Source organism: Martes martes (assembly GCF_963455335.1).
Source record: "Martes martes genome assembly, chromosome: 9".
Taxonomy (NCBI): Eukaryota; Metazoa; Chordata; class Mammalia; order Carnivora; family Mustelidae; genus Martes; species Martes martes.
In genome coordinates, this window is record NC_137896.1 from 33,385,947 (window position 1) to 33,409,164 (window position 23,218).

At 39.4% G+C, this 23,218-nt stretch overlaps 1 protein-coding gene across 2 annotated transcripts in view; it reads left to right on the top strand.

Moving 5' to 3' along the window:
• PLCB1 (phospholipase C beta 1) overlaps positions 1-12,963 on the top strand; it is a 684,602-nt gene extending 671,639 nt beyond the window's left edge. The window contains exon 33 of one of the 2 annotated variants that reach the window (XM_080813475.1): positions 11,577-12,963. Coding sequence is in view for 1 of the 2 variants with exons in the window: in XM_080813477.1 (XP_080669603.1) it covers positions 11,577-11,804 (228 nt within the window). In the remaining variant the exon portion in view is untranslated. The remainder of the gene's footprint in view (positions 1-11,576) is intronic. The other variant, XM_080813477.1, reaches the window with a different exon arrangement.
• The last annotated feature ends 10,255 nt before the right edge of the window (positions 12,964-23,218 follow it).

The following is a 23,218-nucleotide window of genomic DNA, read 5'->3' on the forward strand; positions in this document are numbered from 1 at the left end:
CACAAGTAGGCAGAGAGGCAGGCAGAGAGAGAGAGAGAGAGGAGGAAGCAGGCTCCCCGCTGAGCAGAAAGCCTGATGCGGGGCTCGATCCCAGGACCCTGGGGTCATGATCTGAGCTGAAGGCAGAGGCTTTAACCCACTGAGCCACCCAGTCGCCCCTAAAATAAATAAATCTTAAAAAAAAAAAACCTCAGTTATCAATTTAAATTAAATGTATGTGTTCTATTTTACTTAGCATTTCCTTGTTTAGAGTAGAAGAAGGAATCTCTCCACTCAGACATTTTGACTCGAAGTCCCATTGCAATTTGTTCTAAAGAAATTTAGAGGAAAACAAATAAACCGACACAATCTATAACGGTTGGGATATGTAATGTGGTCCCATTTTCCCACATGTGATTTTCCAACAATCCCCTGCTAACCTGACTGACCTCCCTCTGTAACTTTTATATGATCTTGTTATTTCTATTCTTGGTTGGCATAAAAATTCATGAGATTATTCTAAAAATAAGATGAGTCTGCAAGGTGGCTGGGGTGATTTTAAACCGCCCACTCTGTGTGTGTATTTTAATGCTTTTCCCACAGCCTTTTAGCTGATTGATTGATTGATGGTGTTGAATTTAAAATACTTCCATTGGGCACCTGAGTGGCTCAGTGGGTCAAGCCTCTGCCTTTGGATCAGGTCATGATCTCAGGGTCCTGGGATCCAGCCCCCCATCGGGCTCTCTGCTCCGCAGGGAGCCTGCTTCCTCCTCTCTCTCTCTGCCTGCCTCTCTGCCTACTTGTGATCTCTGTCTATCAAATAAAGAAATAAAATCTTTAAAAAAAAAATACTTGCATTAATTCCCAGTCACTCTATTAATTTCCCCTGTCACTCTATCCCACGCTCAGTGTTTCGTACTTTTCTGGTTTTTTGTTTGTTTTTTTTTTTAATATTTGTTTTTATTTTGGAATGCTATTTTCATGCTAAAAGTAAAATAATCACATTACCATAAAAATGAGAAATAGAGTAAATAAAAATATTCAGTCCCAACAGTTTATATTTTAGTATTTTCTTTCAAAGTAATTCTGTATTCTTAGAAAATATTCTCATGGCTGTAATCACAGTACATATACAACTGTATGTAGACATACTTCATTTATCACAGTAACAATTATGTTCACTTATTTTTATAGCCATTTATTGTTTTACGTTCATTGGCTGTGTTTCATTTCTTTAAGCAGAAGCCTATGTTTTCTTTTACAGAAACTCTGTTTTATTGATTTTCTGCTGGTTGGGTGGGGGGTTGAAGGGTTTTTTTGCTTGTTTGTTTGTGAGTTTTATTATTTTCCTAATCTTTAACAGTAAATTTTTAAAATATCTTGAGCAAGATAATTTCACTACCATATTACACATGCATTTCCCCAAAACCAGACATATTTTTAAAAGGGTTAAGAGACTGTGAGGAATTACATTTTTTAAAACACAGCAGATGCTTCCAGAGAAAGAAGAAAAAAAAAGTGAAGTAATCTAAAGTGTCTAATGAGAAAAAAAATGAAACAAATGGCTTTATGTGTATATAAAAGGTAATGTAATTAGGGGTACCTGGGTGGTTCAGTCGGTTAAGCATCTGCCTTTGGTTCAGGTCCTGATTCCAGGGTTCTGGGATTGAGCCCTACGTTGGGCTCCCTGCTCAGCAGAGAATCTGCTTTTCCCTCTCGTTGTGCTGCTCTCCCTGCTTGTGCTCTGTCCCTCTGTCAAATAAATAAATAAAATCTTAAAAAAAATAATGTAACTAATCAAAGAATATAATTAATTCAGGGGAATTTTTGCAGAGTAATATAATTGTGCATCCTAGGTGGGATCTATTTTGTGAAAAACAGAACCTCAAGAACGACTTAAGCTTCACATGGTTATTTTATTGCTAGGTCACAATATTGAAACTATTTCCATATGTATGAAAATGTAAAGCAAGTGGGTAAATTTACGTTGTTACCAGAAAGCAAAATATGCAAAATTAGTTCCAAAATAAAAGAGATATGGAAAGGCAAAAAATCAAAGGAGTTAAGAAAAATTATTTAATGTTACATTTAAATTTCAGATATCAGTATGTACTAACAATTTTTCAAAAATATATGTCCTAATGTCCACTGTGGGCCCAAACACAATGACAGCCTGGTAGCAGTGAGCACTTTTAGCACCCAGTGCCTTCTCTGACAAAGCCTCCTTGGAAAAGTAGCTGATTCCAGGTCCGAGTCAGAGAAAGCATGAGAGGTGCCTGAGTTATCTTATTTTATCTAGAAAAGCAATCAAATGCTCAAAACCCAATGAGGGCATGTCAAAAGGACCTAGGATCATGCCCTAAAAGGGCTTCTGTTGGCATTATATGGGGACAATTTGAGTTCAAAAAATAATGACTGCAACTGATTTAAACAAAGGGAATGATTGGAAATAAAAATACATTGTCTGCAGTTATTTTCAGAAAAAGAGAGAGAAGGGAAAGAAAACTCATTTGTTATCTTTTGAAATTATTATTGCCCCAACTCCTTACTCAGATTATGAATCAAAGGAAAAGAATTAAATGCTTACTCTGCCTTTTTAGGAGGAACTCTGGTTCATTTCCACCTGAAAAGGGAAAGCTCTTCCTTACAGAAGAGCTAAATAAAATACTAGCAAAAAAAAAAAAAAAGTTAGAAAATTGCCATTGACTCCTAATAAGATAGATGAAAAGCATTTCCTGAAAGGGTGCTAAGGAAACTTTTTGTGGATCCAGAGCTTCACCCCCCAGAATAATTGCCAATAAGCAAAAGAAAAAAAATGTCTTGACAAAATGAAGGTGTGCTATTTACCACTTTTGGCCAAGTGACCAAATTCAGCATTGTCGATAATGTGGTCACATGATAATAGAGCTCACTAATATGTTATGATATGAGATGTAAAAGAATACCTGTTGACTTTTCTTGTTCAAACAAATGTTTGTTTAAACCCCATCTGATCAAGTTTACAGGCTTAATTTCTTGTTTACAGGAAAGATCGACTTAAATGGCACCCCAAGGAAATAATCAGACAAATTCAGAATGTGGGCCTTCTATAAGAAAGTTGAACAAGACTCTTCAAAAAAAAGCCAAGTCATAAAAAATTTTATTTATTTATTTATTTGTTTGTTTTTAAGATTTTATTTATTTATTTGACAGAGATCATAAGCAGGCAGAGAGGCAGGCAGAGAGAGAGGGGGAAGCAGGCTCCCTGCAGAACAAAGAGCAGGACGTGGGGCTCCATTCCAGGACTCTGGGACCATGACCTGAGCTAAAGGCAGAGGCTTCAACCCACTGAGCCACCCAGGCGCCCCCATAAAAAATTTTAAAACAATAAATAACTCAAGAGGGAAGAGAGAGGAAGACATCACAATTGAATGCAATACAAGAACTTTGATTGAATTCCGGTCCAAAAAAAAAAGTTAGAAAATTTGGGAGAGTGATTCTGGGAAAACATGAACATGGATGGATGTTGGGTAACATGAAAGATTATTATCAATTTCCTGGACATGATTAAGGTATTGTCATAATGTAGGAATATGTTTTTATTTTTATTTTAGGGGATGTGGTGGCCAAGCCATATCTGATAATCTGAAATTTATTTTCAAATGATTCACCAAAAAAAAAAAAAAAAAGAGGGATAGACAATAATAATACACACTAGGCAAAATATCAACATTATTATTACAGTTGTTTTCAGGGGTTTGTGATTGTGGCTGTGATTTTGTTTTGGTTTGGGGTTTTGGTTTTGGTTTGTTTTTTGGTGTGGTGGCGGTAGATTTGGGTTTTACCTCTACAACAATGTGGCAGTAAGTTTCCTGATGCTTCCGTCCTTATATGTTAGTGCTCTCATTTCCCTGGGCCAGATTGCCTTCCCAAAGGTGGAATTGCTGGGTGAAAGCTATGTGCATTCTCCTTCTTGTAGATATTACAGATGTCAGATTATTGCTCATGTTGGAAAATGTTCACTTCTCCCCAGATGATAATGCTCCCTTGAACAAACTTTTTTTTTCCTACCAATATGTTCCTTTAAAAAATGTGCTATTGAATATTCCTTACTGTCAATGAGTGTGAGGTTTTTCTCAAATATATATTGGATATTTTCACTTCTCCTATGAATTGTTTGAGGTTTGTCCATTTTTTCAACCCCCCCCAAAAGATTATTTTCATTTAGATAAATATAGTGACCCCCAACATGGGTTTGAATAGGTCCACTTGTACATGGACTTTTTTTGATACAGTATAGTACTGTAAATGTGTTTTCTCTTTATGATTTTCTTAAAAACATTCTTTCTCTAGCTTACTTTATTGTAGGAATATAATATACAATGCATATAAGATAAAATACATGTTACAAATATGTGTTAAATCAACTGTTCATGTTATTGGCAAGACTTCTAGTCAACAGTAGGCTATTAATAGTTTTGAGGGAGTTAAAAATTTGACCAGGATTTTTGGCTGTGCAGGGGGTTGGCGCCCCTGCCCTCCCCACACTTTTTAAGGATCAACAACATACCTAATGAATTTTTTTCTTTGTAGCTTACAGTTTATCTATCTTCCTTGAGAAGATATTTATACCTATATAATAAACCTCTATCTCTATATAATAATGCAATTATATAATAATGCAATTATAATAATGCAATTTTCCCTAAGATTTTTTTTGCTTTGTGTGTGTGTGTGTGTGTGTGTGTGTGTTTTAAAAGATTTATTTATTTGAAAGAAAGAGAGAGAGTGCGAGTGAGCACACACACAGAGAGAGGGAGAAGCAGGTTCCCTGCTGACCAGGGAGCCTGATGCAGGGCTCCATCCCAGGACCCTGAGATCATCACCTGAACTGAAGGCGGAGATGTAACCTACTGAGCCATCCAGATGCCCTGCTTTGTGTTTTATATTAAAGTCTTTAATATACTTCCCTGGGCAAAATGACTTGAGTTGGACCTGAGCTCAAAGTGAAAGTTCTCCTTAAATATCTATCTGTGACTTCTCTATAGAATTTGTTTTTTTTCTTTTAAGTTTTAGCAGTTCTTCTGTCTTTATTATCCCACAGAAGCTCACTATACTCTGGTTTCAATTTGTTTCCTTAGAAAGCTGGTATTGATTAGATCTCTTTATTAATTCAGTAACCTGTCTTATTCTACATTTATGCCATATATACATTATATTGCATATTCCCCCCTGTTTGTAAACTAACCTACATAAGTAACTTTACTTTCTCCTTGGTCTTCACTTACATTTATGAATTTAAAAACCTTGCATAAACTACATCAAATCTCTATTTTTTTAAGGCAGTTGAAAAACTGTCAGAGGCAGGATAGCATCCCAAGTGCAAAGATCTTGGACATTATACTCAGGCAGAGCTAAAAGCATTGAACCTGACTGTATTGCTATCCAGAGTTCACAGAAGCAATGAATAGGCAACATGGTTTGAAAAACATGTTAACTGAGATATTTAGAAATTGAGTCTGGCTAGTCAAATTGGAGAACTCAGCCTATAATTAAACAAACTCTGGCAGTGTTCTGATTTATTAATATCTGAGTGTAATGTAACAATTTGCCTTAAAATTAGAGATCAAATTTGATGATATCTTTCCCTCTCTTTTGCCCATTTCCTAAGAATAGAGCTTATAAATTTAAGATCAAGCAAGCTCATGTTTGCTAATGTTATAGAAAAGCTCCAAAGCATATTTTCCAAAATCAGATTTTTCATGAAGATTATCAGTCCTGTAGTGATGTCCCTCAGTAATGTGTTTTAAGACTATAGCAATGAAAAGATGGGGCCAGCTGAATTAAAATATGACTGTCTCATGGAACCAAGCCATATATGACATCACTTTGAATTCCCCTACTATATCGTGTAGTTACTGCCACATTACTTCTCCCTAACAAAAAACCCACAAAATTGAGTGACATAACACAATAAGCATTTACTAAGCTCATGAGTCTATGAACTAGCGAGGCAGTTCTGGTCTGAGTCAAGCTCAGCTGGTCTCAGTAGCCTTACTCAAACCTATGTTTAGCTGGTGGGTCAGCTGAGGGCTGGCTGGTTTATAATAGCTTCGCCCTCATGTCTGATAGTCAGTCGAAGTGATGGAGGGGGGACAACAGGGTCATGTGTCTCCTCCTGAAGCAGGCTAGCCTGAGCCTCGTCACCTAAAGGCTCAGTGCGCTTCTAACAGTGTGAGCAGAACCCCATGAAGCCTTTTGGGGTCTAGACTCAGAACAGCATGCTGTCACTCTGACACATTCTACGGGACAAAGCAAATCCCAAGGCCTCCCTAGATTCAGGGAGATAAAAAAATACACTCCACTCTTTCATGGGAGACACTGCTGAAGCTATGAGTACCAGGAGGGGTGAGACATTGCTATCATTTGTGCAATTAATCTACCATTGCCCCAGAACCTACAGCTTGAGTTACACGGAGTAGACACTCCATACTCAGTGACAATGTGAACCAGAATGTAGCAATGAGATGGGGTAACACGGAACCCCAGCAGAAGGGTGATCAAGAACAAGTCCTGGCGTTTGGAGGAGAGCCGCCTGAAGCTCAGGATAGTGGGGAGGCAGAATGAGGAGGGATCCAAATTGAAATTCCATAGTCTCTAGAGTTTTCTGGTCTAAGCCAGATTTAAATCTGCTAGGACAGAAGTTAGAAACCCTCCATAAGCCCAGCAGAATTCATGAGGTTCAAATTGATTGCCAAAAGTAAAAAATCAGTTCCTCAATGAAAATTTAAATTTCTGACTTCTCTTGAAAAACAAGAGTCCTGCAAAATTTAGCTAGAGCTGGGTTTCTGCCGCCCTTTTATACAGAGCATGCCCTCCCCAACAACTCCTACTTATGTTCAAGACTTGCCTGGTCTCCCCAAACATCTGAGTTTGTGACCTGTAGGCTAGACTCCTGATGGATGGGACTTTTTGGGAACAGAGCCAGACTTTGCTCTTCATATTTTCTTAAATATGAAGCAAAAACAAATAAAAGGAAAGCTCTAACTTGAAATTTAATAATAAATGCAATTTTGTAATTAAGTTGTTAATAACTGAATAACTTTTTTAAAAGGGCAAAATATGGCACATAATATAAATTAAACAAAATTAATTTAGTTAATAAATTATTTTAATTTATTAGTTTAGAATACAACATAATCTACCACTAACCCATGATAAAAGAAGAGTCCACTAAAACTGTAATTTAGCCACAACTGAGTCAGCAATTTAAAATTATTTTAAATAACTATTTAATTATTATTACTGCGATACTGTGATTTACAATAAGAAATATATATTTAGTCTTCATCCCAGTTCCTGGCACAGGGTTCCTAAAACCCTTGAAATTTCCTAAATGATGAGCAACAAAGATGTCTTGGGTCATGTTAAAGAAGCAACTTTTCAAAAGCCCCTAGATAACCTAAAGATAGGGGCTGATTGCCAGGAGAACCAACCTTGGTGTTAGAGGGTTGGACTTTTCAGTTCCAACCCCTAATCTCCAGGAAGAGGAGAGCAGGAGGCTGAGTCAATAACCAAGGACTAATGATGTAATCAACCATGCCTATGCAATGAAGCCTCCATGAAAATCCAAAAGGATGGAGGTTGAAGACCTTCTGTGTTGGTGAACATGTGGAGGGAGATGCAGGGAGTGTGGGTGCTCAGAGAACATGGTAGCTCCACACCCTTTCCCCATACTTTGCCCTGTGCATCTCTTCCACCTAGCTGTTCCTGAGTTACACGCTTTTATACGAAACCAGTAATCTAGTAAGTAAAATGTTTGAGTTCTGTGAGCCACTCTAGCAAACTAATCAAAGCTAGTTGTGGGGGAGGGGTTCATTGGAACTGCCAGTCTGTATCCAGTTAGTCAGAATCACAGGTGACAACCTGGACTTGCAACTGACATCAGACATGAGATGGGGGTGGGGATAGCCCCATAGGACTGAGCTCTCAACTTGTAGGGTCTGATGCTATCTCCAGGTAGATAATATCAGAATTGAGTTAAATTATGGGACACCCAGCTGGTGTCCTAGGGAATTGCTTTGTGGTATGGGGGGAAAGATCTCACACATTAGAATTGAGTGCAGAATCATAATTATCAAAATTAGGTTATTTTAAAAATTAGATTATTAAAAAATTATTCAAAAATGTTCATTTAAGTATTTGACATTGTTTCGCAGTTCACATTCTTTTTTGTATATAAATTCAAAAAAGAAACAGTACTATCAAGCATTCTGGGGTCTTGCCTACCAGGACCTAAGAGAAATTGACCACTAGGTCACATACAATGTATCTAATGCTGAAGGTCCCCCACACTAACCTGAAGGAAAACAGAAATCTGCTGTTTCCTCAACACCAGGTTCCTTGCTTAGTCTTCCTTTCCTCATATTCCTTGGAAGCAAAACTTGAACAGCATGCCTTGCTGAATTAAAAATGAGACAAATGAGTGACCTGCGTGGTAGTTAATGAGAACTGGTGAACACCAGGCTAAGATTTCACTGCTGTAAAAGCCCCCACTCCCTTCTAAATGGTTGGGAAAGAATTGGCCATTGTCATCTTGTCTGTGATGCTCCAATGGCTCACTTGTTCCTCACAGGGAGAGAGCAGCTGTGTGTGAAGGTGCCTTTGCTCCATTGTAGCAATGTCAATCTCAGAGCCCCATGAGTGCCCTTCTCATAGAATGCTTCCTCCTTGGCTTATTAGAATTCATATGCCAGTGTGACATAATCATAAATACCCTACATTTTATATTTGGGAAGAATAGTTGACTTTCAGTACTTAGGACAAGTCATTTTTATCAGACACTTTTTAAAAAAGATTTTATTTATTTATTTGAGAGAGAGTAAGAGAGAGGATGAGAGTGGTATGAAGGACAGAGGGAGAAGCAGACTCCCTACTGAGCAGGGAGCCTGATGCAGGACTTGATCCCGGGACTCTGAGAACATGACCTGAGCTGAAGGCAGACACCTAACTGGCTGAGCCACCCAGGCGACTCTATCTGGCACTTTTTGATGTGGGGTGGCGGGGGGGGGGGGGGAATGTTGTTCAAACAGATCCACAGTCCATCATCTGAGATTCTTGGGATCCTTGTCTTTTGAAATACATAATTTTTCTGATTTTAGAAAGTCATATAATACATATATTGTGAGCATAATACTCTAGGAGGGGGCTTGGTCATCCTCATAGTCATACAAATTAATATGTCTACAGTACCGTGCATGGATATTCACATTCAGTGAAATATATAAGAATTATAAATAACTTTATATCAATTAATATCTATGTGTTTGCTCCAAATTTACCAAAAAAGTTTCTGGATTTCAGAACTTTGGGGGATTTTAGAATTGCAGAGAAGGGATTATGGACCTATATTATATTACTAAATCCTTGGAGAATTTCTCCAGCATAAAAGCATAAGCAAAGGGGTTGAACCAAAGAGGGTGTTCACATGCTGCTGACATTGTCCAGAATGTGAGTAAGGAAAGGGGTCACAGCTCTAAGGAACAGATGCCCTGAGCACTGTCTTACCCCTGGACTGTCCGGGGCTCAGGGCAAGCACCAGAGACTGTAGGCATCCTCAGATGGAGGACATATAGCCAAGATCAAGACAAAAAGTAGAATGGGGAGCTCAGAGTTGAACCAGGACAGGTAGTTAAACAGAGTGTTCAACGTGGACCAGCCTCATTGCCATCACCTGGGAGCCACTGAGACTTGGAGGATCTCGGACCCCAGCCAGGTCTCCTGAATCAGAAGCAAAGTCAGGATCCCAGGGGATTTGTGTGCACCTTAAAAGTTTGAATAGGGTGGCTGGGTTATGGATATTGGGGAGGGTATGCGCTATGGTGAGTGCTGTGAATTGTGTAAGCCTGATGATTCATAGACCTGGACCCCTGAAGCAAATAATATGCAATATGTTAATTAAAAAATTTTAAAAAAAATTAAAAAATGTTTGAGAAGCACACACGCACACACACACGCACACACACATTCCATAAAGGTTTTAAGGACATGTCTCAAGAAAAGCTGCCTCGAGGCTATTAAGAGCAGAAAGAAAAAGCCTTAGTCTCATATGCTGTTGCAAAGGCTAGATTCCCTACTTACCATTCAATAAGGAAAGTGAATTTCATTTAAAATTCTGGGTTTCGGGGTGTCTGGCTGGCTCAGACGCTCGAGCATCTGCCTTTGGCTCACTTCATGATCCCAGTTCCTGGGTTCTAGTCCTGCATCAGGCTCCCTGCTCAGCAAGGAGGCTGCTTCTCCTTCTCTCACTGTGCTCGCTCTCTCTCTCTCTCAAATGAATAAATAAAATCTTTATTAAAAAATAGAATAGGTGCCCCAGAGTGGCTCAGTGGGTTAGGCTTCTGCTTTCGGCTCAGGTCATGATCCCAGGGTCCTGGAATTGATCCCAGGGTCCTGGAATTGAGCCCTGCATCGGGTTCTCTGCTCAGCGGGGAGCCTGCTTCCCCCACCCCTCTACCTGCCTCTCTGCCTACTTGTGATCTCTCTCCCTCTCTCTGTCAAATAAATAAATAAAATCTTTAAAAAAATAGAATAAAAATAAAATAAAATTCTGTGTTTCAATGGGGTCCATCATAGCAGAGCTTTCCAGCAGGCAGCACCCACCACTGGGTGCCCCTCACCCCGGCTACAGAAGACGCCCAGCCTTCACTGGTTTTATGATTACAGCTTCCATTTAAGTCTGAAGAAACGGTTCTGTGACTTTTAAAGGTCTGGGCATTCTCCAGAGCATTAAACAGATAAATTAAAAGACAGTTTATAAGGTAGCGAAAGCAATATACAAGGCAAATAAAATTAGAATGAAAAGAGAAAGAATCAAAGAGGTGATAAAAGAAGGCAAAACAGAAGTTAAAGTCGGTTATAGGAGTATGTTCAGTTCATAAAAATGCATTGAGGGGCGCCTGGGTGGCACAGTCAGTTAAACACCTGACTCTTGTTCCTGCTGAGGTCATGATGTCAGAGTGGTGAGATCGAGCCCCATGACAGGCTCCACGCTCAGCAGGGAGTCTGCTGGAAATGCTCTCCCTTTGCTCCTCACCCCGCCCTCTCTCTTCCTCTAAAATAATAAATAAATAAATCTTTTTTAAAAATGCATTGAGCTTCTCTCTAGAAGTACTTGACGGCGCTTTATGAGGCCCACTTGTAGCTCCCCTGTCCTCTCAGGCCCCCTCTTCCCTCTCCCCAACCTGATGCATGGCTGACCTTGGCACTCCCAGCTATCAGTAGCTTCCAGTCCCTTCATTTAAGAACTTCAGATCGCTGCATATTACTTCTGTAAAATTTTTCAAAAGATTTGCTCCTGTGTCTCTGTGTGTGTGTATTTATACTGTTGCTCGTCTTTAGCCCTATTTTGCCACACAGAGCCTGAACACAGAGCCACAGACACGTGACGTGTTCAACTACACTCTGTTTCACATCTTCTCCATAGGTAACCTGTGGATGGTGTTTACATTAATTTAGTCCTCCCCCCTCCCTGCACATCTCTTTCAAAGAGTTTTCACTTGGGTGGTTAGAGAAAACTAAATGACCTAAAACCATCCTCCTCTCTTGATGTCTCCCAGCTGCAGACAGACCTGGAGCAAGAATACCAAGACAAGTTCAAAAGACTGCCCCTGGAGATCTTGGAGTTCGTGCAGGAAGCCATGAAAGGGAAGATCAGCGAAGACAGCAACCACAGCTCTGCCCCTCCCTCCCTGGCCTCAGAGCCTGGAAAAATGAACCACAGGCCTCCCTCCAGTGAGGAGCTGGAAGGAGACAACCCAGGAAAGGAGTTTGATACTCCTCTGTGATTGTTCCTGCCAGGCCTTCAAAGCATGCATGGCCCCTTCATCCGACTCTCTCTTACTACAAAAATCACTGCCCGGGGGCATCTTCCTGAGAAGCATTCTTTACCCTACAATCCACACCACAGGGAGAGTTCTAGAAGGATCCATGCAAACATCCTCATGCCCAGGCTCCATGCGTTATGTGGACACTACTGCAAGTCTGCTTGTGGAGAGTGCATGTATGTGGGATTTTTGTTTTCTTTCCAATAGTAAATTCAAAGCAGGCAACTTCCGGGCTCCATGGGACATTTAACGAAGGACAGTGTCTTTTTTGAGGAAAAGCAAGCTCATGTTTTTATTTGAAGCTCTGGTGTAAAGTATTTCAAAGTAATAGGAATAGTTTGAGAAATGCGTAGCATTATTTAACACTATCGAACAGCCAACTTTGAGCATTCGTTTTCCTAACTGCCCCTCAACTACCATCTCTTCAAGTTAACGTGCATATTAAATTGTTTTATCCTTTGCTTTGCAAGCACTGGAGGCTTGCAGTTTGCTAATTTATTTATCACAGAGGCATCCATGTATCTGTTGCTGACATGGCTTTATTCGATACCATGGTGATTCGAATAAGTTGGTCTTCTTTCTTGAACAAAAGTCACTTGGTTGTATCCTTGCCCAGTGAAGCTATCCCAAGACTTAGCAATATGGCACATACATTGGGTTGCTTGAGCAAACTGGCCACACACTTCCAGGCATTGTGCTTTCCGAAGTGACTATTTGCACTCAAAGTCTGGGTATTCATTGGCGGTTGGCCTGAAATTATTAAATAACTACAAAGAGTCTGTCTGGTTGAATAAAAATGGTTAAGCTGATAGATGTTGAGCAGAGATTCAATCAGAGGGAACAGGTTCCAGTGGTTATTTTGCTGTCTCACATTTTTTATGGTTCATTTATTTTTACTATAGAGATAAAGATTGAATATTTATCTAGAGAATACACAGACCCACATATAAATGATATATAGTATCTCCATGTATATATGTACACACACAGCCCTGTAAGTACACACACATACACACACAAGCACACGCGCATACAAGTATAGATGCGTGTATTTTAATTGGCAGTGACCCAAGTCTCTTCCACAAGACTTAAACCCAAATTCGGGGATAAATACCCAGAGAAGAAAATGGTCGAACATCTATCTATATTATGTAACTATTAAATTATGTTGAAATTCTAAGAAACAGTTGATGGAACTGTTGATGCAAGTTGAGGTAGATTTAGAGCTTAGAATATGAATTTGATATATATTTTGCAGGATCAAAAACTGGATTTTAAGTATCAGATTTTAAGCTTGTTTTAATAGAATATATAAAAAATGTATAGGACAGCAATATGGAAATTTATTAGTATCTTTCATAATTTTTAAGTCTGACAGATTTTGACTTTATTCTAACATAAAAAATCTTTCATTATATATTTACTATGTACATTTAATTCACTTAACTGTGTCTTTTTGTTAAGTTTCTATGTTGGTGGCATAAGAAAAACAAATTATATCATGGGAAAACTGATCAAAAATATTATTGAAGGAACTTAAGTAAGAGAGAATAATTATATAGAAGGAAATATAATTTAGAGAGTAACACAAGGAATATTGAAGTTAAAGCTCTGAAGAAAAATGCTCACAGCTTTATTTTCCTTTGAAATAAACCTGTCTGATTGTAGCTTAGCGAAACATTTTAAAATGCAAAAACCAGTTGTGTCCTGAAAATTGTGTTTCAAGAATTTAATATTTTTATGCAAATTATTTTATTTAACTTTAAGCAATAACTAGGGATCACAGTTAAGTTTTAATCAAAACGAAGACTTAGTTCAAACATGAGGCAAGAGTGTTTGATTAAAAAAAAACCACATCTGGCAAGACACAAGGAGAAAAAAATCCCATCCTCTTTGGAGATGATTATATTTTGATCTGAAGGATTTGGGGTATTAATTAGACACTTAATAAAACTTATCTTCCACTGAAAGACAAATCTTTTGTAAATCATTCTACTTTTGCACTTTGAAAGAAAGGCATTAATTGTAAGGAAGCAAGAATGGGCACAATTGAATGCTGCATTTTTATAAATAAAATTGTAGACTGTCTAACGTTGCAGAAGAATGAACTAATAATAGCATTCATAACCAAACACAATGATGATTATTACAGAACACTGTCTCACATTTTAGTCCAGAGATAGACAGAAGTGGAAAGACCTTGACTTACACAAAACTATTTGGGTAGTGGGATTGCATTCTCTTCGTGACTCTAGTCATTTTGCAATACATTTGTATTTGGCCATTTACTGTAATCACATTTTTCTATCTGTACAATGACACTTTTTGCAGTTGTGGGGTAGTGTGGAACACTGTCCATCTTGCCTCATTGAAACTACTACAGCGATACTATCATTTAACAATATTAGTATTACTTGAAATAGAGTAAGATAAAGAAAAAGGGTCTATATGATGTGCAGTTTTGTGCCTTTATGTATTTGCCTTGTTCTGTGTTGAATGTGTAAAATTCTGTACTGTGGTTTTTCCTGTAATAGAGCGTTAGAGCTGTGTAGTAAATTAGACCGTGCCCCTCTGATACCCTTACACTACTGAGAATAGCGTGGTTTTGGCCATGAAAACCAATTTTCAAAATTCTGATGACATGCCTTGTGTTTTTGGTTTCCAACGTTTCATTTGAACATTTCCACATCGCCGTACATTCATTCATTAATGCTCCTGTAATAGATAAGCAGTCAATCATTCCGAAAGAAAGGGCCATTGCTTGCGTTACTTTGAATTTAATGTTGCGCGTGTGCACTGTATAAATATTGTTTGTGATGGATTGGACATTGTGACTTTTGCCTTTTCAGAAGAAAAATAAAAGATAGGACAAAGTATTTGAAACTCTTAAAGTGTACATATTTTGTTCTTCTATCTCAAATTATTTAAAATGCGTAATTCACATTTTTGTAATAATTCTATGCAATTTTGTGGCATGATGTTTCTTCCACTTGTAATTTTATGTGCTTTCATCACAAATCCAAAGGAAACAATAAAAATTTCTTAACACAACCCAGGTGTGTCATTTCTTGCTGTCAGAGCCAACTTTTTTCTTTCTTTCTTCTTTTTTTTTTCATGGGTGGGATGGTGGGAGTGCTCTTCGCACCAGTCATTAAGGACAGAAGGCCCGCCCTGGTGCAGCCTATCTGTGCCTGTACAGGAGCTTGGGATGCTGCAATGCATGTGCCAGAGGGCATCACTGTCATTACTCTATCGATCTACCATCCTGTCCAGGAATGACCGAGCACCTGTCCATTACTTCCGTTTTAGAGACCATCCCTCCCTTCCTTCACCAAAGCTAAGGAAAGCAGAACAGTCAAAAGTTTGTTAACAGGGGCGCCTGGGTGGCTCAGTGGGTTAAAGGCTCTGCCTTTGGCTCAGGTCATGATCTCAGGGTCCTGGGATGGAGCCCCACATCAGGCTCTCTGCTCAGCAGGGAGACTGCTTCCTCCCCTCTCTCTCTCTGCCTACTTGTAATCTGTCTGTCAAATAAATAAAATCTTTAAAAAAATTTTTTTTGCTAACAAATAATGGAGATGAACTGACAGAGTACTTGTTATAACTTTTTCTTATGAAACATAAAGAGTTTGCAACACTGATTCTTTCTTGATTTTTAGAGGCGAGTGGCAGGAGGAGGGAGAGAATGTTAAACAGGCTACTTGCCCAACACAGGGCTTGATCTCATGACCCTGAGATCATGACCTGAGCTTAAATGAAGAGTTGGATGCTTAACCTACAGAGCCTCCCAAGCCCCCCAAAACATTAATTTTTTTTAAAAGGAATATACATGTGAGTTATGAGAATGTCCCATAGGCACCCTGTATATAGTATATCTGTGACCTGCTGCTATATTACACATTAGTCCAAAACCCAGTGGCTTAAAATGATAAGAATTATCTCTTATCTCTCATAGTTTTGTAGGTCAAGAATTCAGACAGGACAGAGCAGAGATGATGTGTCTCTACTCCACAGTGTCCAGGACCTCGACTGGAAGATTACAAGGCTGGGGGCTGGAATACTCTGAGGATGAATTTATTCACATATCTGGTCATTGATGATATGTCGGCAGAGAGACTGGCTGGGCAGCTGGGCTGAAACACCCACATATGTCCTCCCCACATGGCCTGGGCTTTCCCACAATATGGTGGCGGGATTCCAAAGGCAAGTCTCCTGAGAGAAAGCCAGGTAGGAGCTGTCTCCAAATTTTTGTGACCAAGCCTCAAAGTTACATACTATCACTTATCTGGGACCCCAATCATTGGTGCTTTCACAAGCCCCTTCCCAGAGGCAAGAGGAAGGAACAAACATGGACCCCATCTCACCGTGGCCATGGCTCACACCCAAGAGCATGAGGAGTGGAACAAACATACAAGTGTGGCCTTCTTTGGAAAATATGACCTGCCTCACACAGTGTGCCCTGACTGAATGTGTAGTTACCCTCAAACCTGCTCCACCTCCTTTGTGTTCTAGATCAGTGAACAAAATCAGTATCAGTTCAGTCACCCAAACCAGAATGTTGTCATTATCTTTGACAGCTCTCTCATCCCCCTTCCAGTGAATCACGGGTTGGGTCAATTCTGACCCTATGACAGCCCTCAGATTCATTGACTTTCTGTCCTTTCTGCTAGTCCCTAAACTCAGGCCACCACCCCCTCCCTCCTGCCAAGATTTTTCTAAATGGTCTCCAATCCACGTGTCCCAAACTGTGCAAGCATACTATACTAAACTAGTCTAGGCTGTACTATACTAGACTGTACCATACTAGAGTACTCTACTATAGCTAGGCTGATCATACAAAAGCAAAATATGGGATTAAAAGCTTTATTGACCAGCTATTCTCAGGCTAAAGTCTAAACTCCTTAATAAATGTTTGAGGTCTTACATGAATTGATTCCCACGTGACTCTCTAACTTTATCTGACTCTCTCTCTCTCTTTTTAAGAGAGAAACACTAGTGGGGTAGGGGCCAGAGGGAGATGGGAAAAAAATCAAACAGGCTCCTTGCCAAGGGCAGAGCCCCACTCGGGGCTCAGCCTTTCAACCCTGAGATCATACCCTGAGCTGAAACCAAGAGTCAGACACTTAACTGACTAGCCACCCAGGCGCTCCTCTAACTTTGTCTCTTAATTCTCCTCTCCCACACCACATTCCAGCCCTCTGGGCCATCTTGCTTCCTCAACTTTTTGAATATTATTCCTTCAACTACTTAGACTGTTTCTTTCTGTTTCTTCTTCCCTTGAACCCCTCTTCAAAACACACACACACACACTCACACACACACTCACACACACTCAGATTCTCTCTTTTCCCTGGCTAATTCTTATTCATCTTCAGATTTATAGCATAAGTATTACTTGCTCTAAAAAGCCTTCTTTCATTCACCCAGGTTTTTGTCAGGTCTCATCATCTGTGCTCTCATAACATCCTACATCACTTGTCTGTCGCTGCATGAAAAATACCACCAAAACTTCGTGTCTTAAACAATCATTTTCTATTCTTTGGGAGTCTAGGGGAAGGTGGTTGTTTCTGCAGATCTGGGCTGGGCTGACATGATCTCAGCTGGGCTCATGCGTACATCTGCATTCAGCCATGACTTGGGTGATGGCTGATCTGACCTGGGCTCCCTATATGATTTCTTACCCTCCAGCAGGTTAGCAATGGCTTTTTTACATGTCAGAGGCTAGGATCTGGCGAATAAGAATGAGAGTTCAGGCCTCATGAAGTCTGAACTCAGAAGTGGCACACCATTACTTCTAGCATATTCTATTGGTGAAAGTAAGTCATAAGACCAGTCCTGATAAAGAGTGGGAAGACACTACAATAGTATAGGGAAAAGGATATGGACACAGGGTGGTCTGTATGGCATCCACTAATGCAGTCAATCCACCAAACATCTTGTACTTTCTTCCACATATAGAGCACATGCCAACGCTAATGTAAGGGCCCTCTTACATATAGCTACGTCCTCCACTGACACTTGTGATGCCAGGCATCATGTCTCACCAACAAACCCCTCATCAACCATGATGTAATTATTCAATAAACATTGCATTTATGTTGAATAAATTTGTTTGCTCATCTACCTATTAATGCTATTACTTGCTCATCAAGATATTAGTTCTAAGGTAGAGAAAAAGAAACAATTGATATAAACATAAGTGTCATTAACTCAAAACCACTGTCTTGTTCAAGGACCTCATGAGTCTATAACTCTGTAATAGTAAGTGACACCACACAGGACCCACACGCTTGACCTCTGATGTATGGCACCACCCCCAAAACATAAAACAGCGAGTGAGTGATTAAAGTAGGTCAGTCACCAAATATTAGGTTCTGGGACACAGGTAGAGAAGACAAGGCTCACCTTGCACCATGGGTAACAACAGCCTATTTTGCCCACAAGAGAGAAGCCATTCTTCTCCCCTGGAATCCACGCACAGTCTAGCTGTTACTTTGAACATGCTGTGTATACACTTTTCATAACACTTTTATTGAGCTATAATTCACATACTGTAAAGTTCATCCTTTTAAAGTACACATGTCAGTGATTTTTTGATATAGTACAAAGTTGCTCATCAGTCACTACTCTCTAATTCCAGAACATTTTCATCTTCCCAAAAAGGAACCCTATATTCATTAGCAGGCACTCCCCATTCCCTCCCCAGTGCCCTACCTCCTCTCTCTCTCTTGCCCCTAGAAACCATGAATCAATTTTCTGTCTCTGTAGGTTTGTCTACTTGAGACATTTTATATGATTAGATTTATATAATATGTGGCCTTATGGGTCTAGCCTCTTTCACTTCACATAAAATGTTCAAGGTCTGTCTATGTTGTAGCATGTATCAGTACTTCACTCCTTTTAGTGGTTGGATAATATGCTATTGTCTATACATTTTGTTTATTCATTCATCACTTCATGAGCATTTGGGTTGTTCCCATTTTTTGATAACTATAAATAATACTGCTATAAATACTCATGTACAAGTTTTTGCTTGGAAATATATTTTCAGTTCTCTGGGGTACATACTAGGGGTAGAATTGCTGGTTCACATGGAATCTTCACATTTAACTTTTCAAAGAACTATCAAATGGTTTTCCAAAGTCGCTGCACCATTTTACATTCCCAGCAAAGCCTGAATGTTCCCACTTCTCCACATTCTTGCCAACACTTGTTTTTTGGGGTTTTTGTTTTGTTTTGTTTTGTTTTGTTTTGTTTTTTGTGAGTAGGAAGTAGTATGTCATTGTGGTTATGATGTGCATTTCCCTAATTAATGATGTTGTGTATCCTGACAATATGTATATCTTCTCTGGAGAAATGTCTATTTAAATCTTTTGCCCCTTTTTAAATTGGATAAATATTTATTTTAAAATCTGGGCCCCCTTTCTTGATTTTTGTTCTTTAGTCCCCTTTGCGCCTCTCTACCCCAAATCTCTGTCTTACAAAGTCTCTCACAATTATCATTTTCCCCTGGGCCACTGAATATTTGGGGATTGTTTAGAAAATGGTACTGGTTATTTTCTATGTGAATCTAAAAAGTCATTTGCTTATTTTTACTAAATGTCAAATATTTGTTTATTTTCCCAGATTTTTCTCTTCCTCCTAAAAACAGGGTGCAAAATAAGTCTCATAATTAGGTTGAATTCACTGGAATCCAGTGTATTTTCTATGGAAAGAAACTTATTAAAGACTAGTGAAATACTGAATATTATCATGGAACTATTCATCACATAGCCTTTATTTTTTTTTTACCATTTTTTATAATTTTATTTTTTCAGTGTTCCAAGATTCATTGCTTATGCGCCACATCCAGTGCTCCATGCAATACAGGCCTTCCTTAATATCCACCACCAGGCTCACCCATCCACTGACCCCATTCCCCTCCAAAACTCTCAGTTTGTTTCTCAGAGTCCACAGTCTCTCATGCCTTTAAAAGTTGAAGTGGGGGCACCTGGGTCGCTCAGTGGGTTAAAGCCTCTGCCTTCGGCTCAGGTCATGATCCCAGGGTCCTGGGATCGAGCCCTGCACCCGGCTCTCTGCTCAGCAGGGAGCCTGCTTCTCTCTCTCTCTCTCTCTCTCTCTGCCTGCCTCTCTGCCTACGTGTGATTTCTGTCTTTCAAATAAATAAATAAAATCTTTAAAAAAAAAAGTTGAAGTGCATTTCAGAACATGTTATTGAACTTAAGCTGTCAAAAAGTTTAACGTGCCGAAAAAGGATGTATCAGTAACAAAGGAAAAAAATCTTGCCAATTAAACTTTGACTCCTCATCAAACATAAAGACATATTCTGATTTCAGACAGCCTAAAAGTATATCTTACAATCAATGAGATATCCTAATTTCCCCTTTTTAATTTCAAAGAAATATCTCTTCCATGAGAACCTAAGGTTATATATTCATTTATTTAAAACCAATAGAAAGCCCGATCTCTAGGAAGCATTAACACCAGTTCAAGACCAAAAAGTAGGTTGAAAATGAGAGGGAAATTTGTACAGAAATTTCTATAAAATGTGCCAAAATAGAATTTGATTCATAACATATTACAAAGTCTGTTAAAATTGCTTTTTCCCTGGGGCGCCTGGTTGGCTCAGTGGGTTAAAGCCTCTGCCTTCGACTCAGGTCATGCCAGGGTACTGGGATCAAACCCCGCATCGGGCTCTCTGCTCAGCAGGGAGCCTGCTTCCCCCTCTCTCTCTGCCTGCCTCTCTGCTTGTGATTTCTGTCTGTCAAATAAATAAATAAAATTTTTTTTTAAATTGCTTTTTCCCTCTCTTTCTCTCTCTCTATGTCACAGAGAGACACAGATAAGGGCACTACTCCCCCTACCACCCCCAACCTCCCTTAAATCCCAATGTGTACAGAATCCTGCCTTCTCTCCCCTTCATCTTCATTTCTGGATGTATCGTATTCTCTTTAAATTCTTTAACTTTTCCAAAGTAAGTCATTCTACCTTCCTGAACGCTCTAGTATTGCCCAATTCACCCCCAAATGGCTTACAAGCTAAGCAGGCAGAACAGAATTATTCTTTTACTGATAGAGGCTATAAATATTCCCTTGTCAACATTTTTCCAGTAATACAGCCAGTCAACATATGTTTAATAAATACCTACTATGTTCCAATAGCTGGTTCTACCACAGGCTCAATCAGTTTAGAAGTTCAGGTTTTTCAGTCATAACCACACCCAGATGGAATATGTCTTTAAAGCTACTCCCTCAAAATGATGTATATTGCATGTCTCTACCCCAACACAGTTAAGAGGAAAGGTCTATTTCCCTTTTATTGTGACAACGCTAACGTTACGCATGTGCACGCATGCACACACACACCTAGCCTAGACAGAGGGTCTTCAATACCAAAAGACACACAACACCTTTGCATCCTCTAAGAGTAGTCTCCCTAAGCGATTCACCCCTTATCTGCAACAAGAAGCAACCCCAACTTATTGAACCGAGGACATGGTCCATATGCCACTGAGAAGAAATGTATGAGTCCAAATGTATGAGACAAACTTTGCTGAAATCTCTATTAAAAATGGTGAAGTGGTTTTTTATTCACAGGATAGTACAAAGTGTCTTAAAAATACTTTTCCCTTTTTTTCTCTCCCTGTATGTGATTGTCACAGATAAAATATCTGCCCCCAAAATATCTCTCAATTCCCACTTGATTTATTCTATTTTCTTTCTTTCTTTTTTCTATTTTTTTTAAAGTGAGACAAGGATATGAGGAAAGGCAAGGAGTTATTTTTGATAAACAGGTTATCACTGTGAGCAACTGGGATCACTCCCCATAAGCATTGCTCAGAATTGACCCACTAGGCATGAATCATCTGAGATATTTACCCACAAATGCCCATCTCTCATTGGTTGAGTTTCTTTTGTGGGACATTAGAGCTCCCTAGCACTTCCAACCGTCTTATCCATTGGCCAAACATGCTCCTTTGGCCAGAAAGCATCCTCAGACAGAGAGACAATTTCTTAGATGGATAGAGAATGATCGCAGGTGATATGGGGCAAGCTAAGAACTATATCCTAACACCCAACACATCAAGATAGGCCCCATTCTATCTGTAAGTAACATACATAGAAGAGAAGGTAAACTGATTCCTATAAAGCTACCTCTGAAATCAGAATTATAACAGTTTTTACATGGTAATCTTTGAATTGCCCTTTCTCCATGTCTTAGGCCTATAAATGAACATAATCTCAAGGTGGTCCACCCTCAGAGGGATGAACCCAGGAAAGAGTCCTGTGTTGGCCCTACAATTGGGCTTGAGGGTATTTGGGTCAGGAATTCTGAAATACCAAGCCTGGCCAAAAAGTGGTTGTGGCCTCCAGTTTGGCAGGTACCCCAGGCTCAGCAAATGTCTTCTATGGTGGTGGTAGGGGGCAGGGCACAACCAGAACAAAATCATAGAGCTCAAGGCAGGGACACTCTTTAGCTGGATCTAGGAAAGTACTGCTTTCAAACATAAGCAACTGAATAATTTGTTAAATGTAAAATAATGTAGTCTTTTCCTCCCAATACTTTCCCCAACAGCTCTTCCCTTTATTTAAAAAGTTTAAGCCTTTCTGTGTTTCGTAAATTAGGGAAGGGAGTTAGCAAGATGGAAAGCTAGAAGTCTGTCATTCTGTTCTCCTAGGTTTTATTATTCAAAAACCTGTGCCTTTAGCAGAATGGAAAAGATTTCAGTTATGGAGAAAACAATTGAGAGAAATCATGAGACAAAGTAGCTTTTCCTTGAGCTGGAAGAAATAAAGAAATATAGGAGATATATTAAGAGTATAGATACCAGGGGCGCCTGGGTGGCTCAGTGGGTTAAGCCACTGCCTTCGGCTCAGGTCATGATCTCAGGGTCCTGGGATCGAGTCCCGCGTTGGGCTCTCTGCTCAGCAGGGAGCCTGCTTCCCTCTCTCTCTCTCTGCCTGCCTCTCTGCCTGCTTGTGATCTCTCTGTGTCAAATAAATAAATAAATAAATAAATAAATAGTATAGATACCAAAGGAATGCTAAGGGAGGAATTTTGTCTCCTATGCAAAATACCTAAGAAATAAAAACATCCTGGAGGGAGCACAGTCAGTTTTATCCAATTGTACTTTGAAAGCTTCAAGAAATTCCTATATCCTAGAGTAAGATAAAAACAATAGAAGAATTCCAGGACTCCCAAGGATGGAACAGATGAAGCAGAACCATTAGATATAAATGGACCAGGAGCACAAGAACAAAGCAAGACAACAGATGACTCAGAGGATGCCTGCATAGAAAAATGAACTGAAGATCAGGTAGGTCCTCCCTCTGGCATATCTTGGCCCTATACAAACCTTCTAGAACATAGCTGCAACT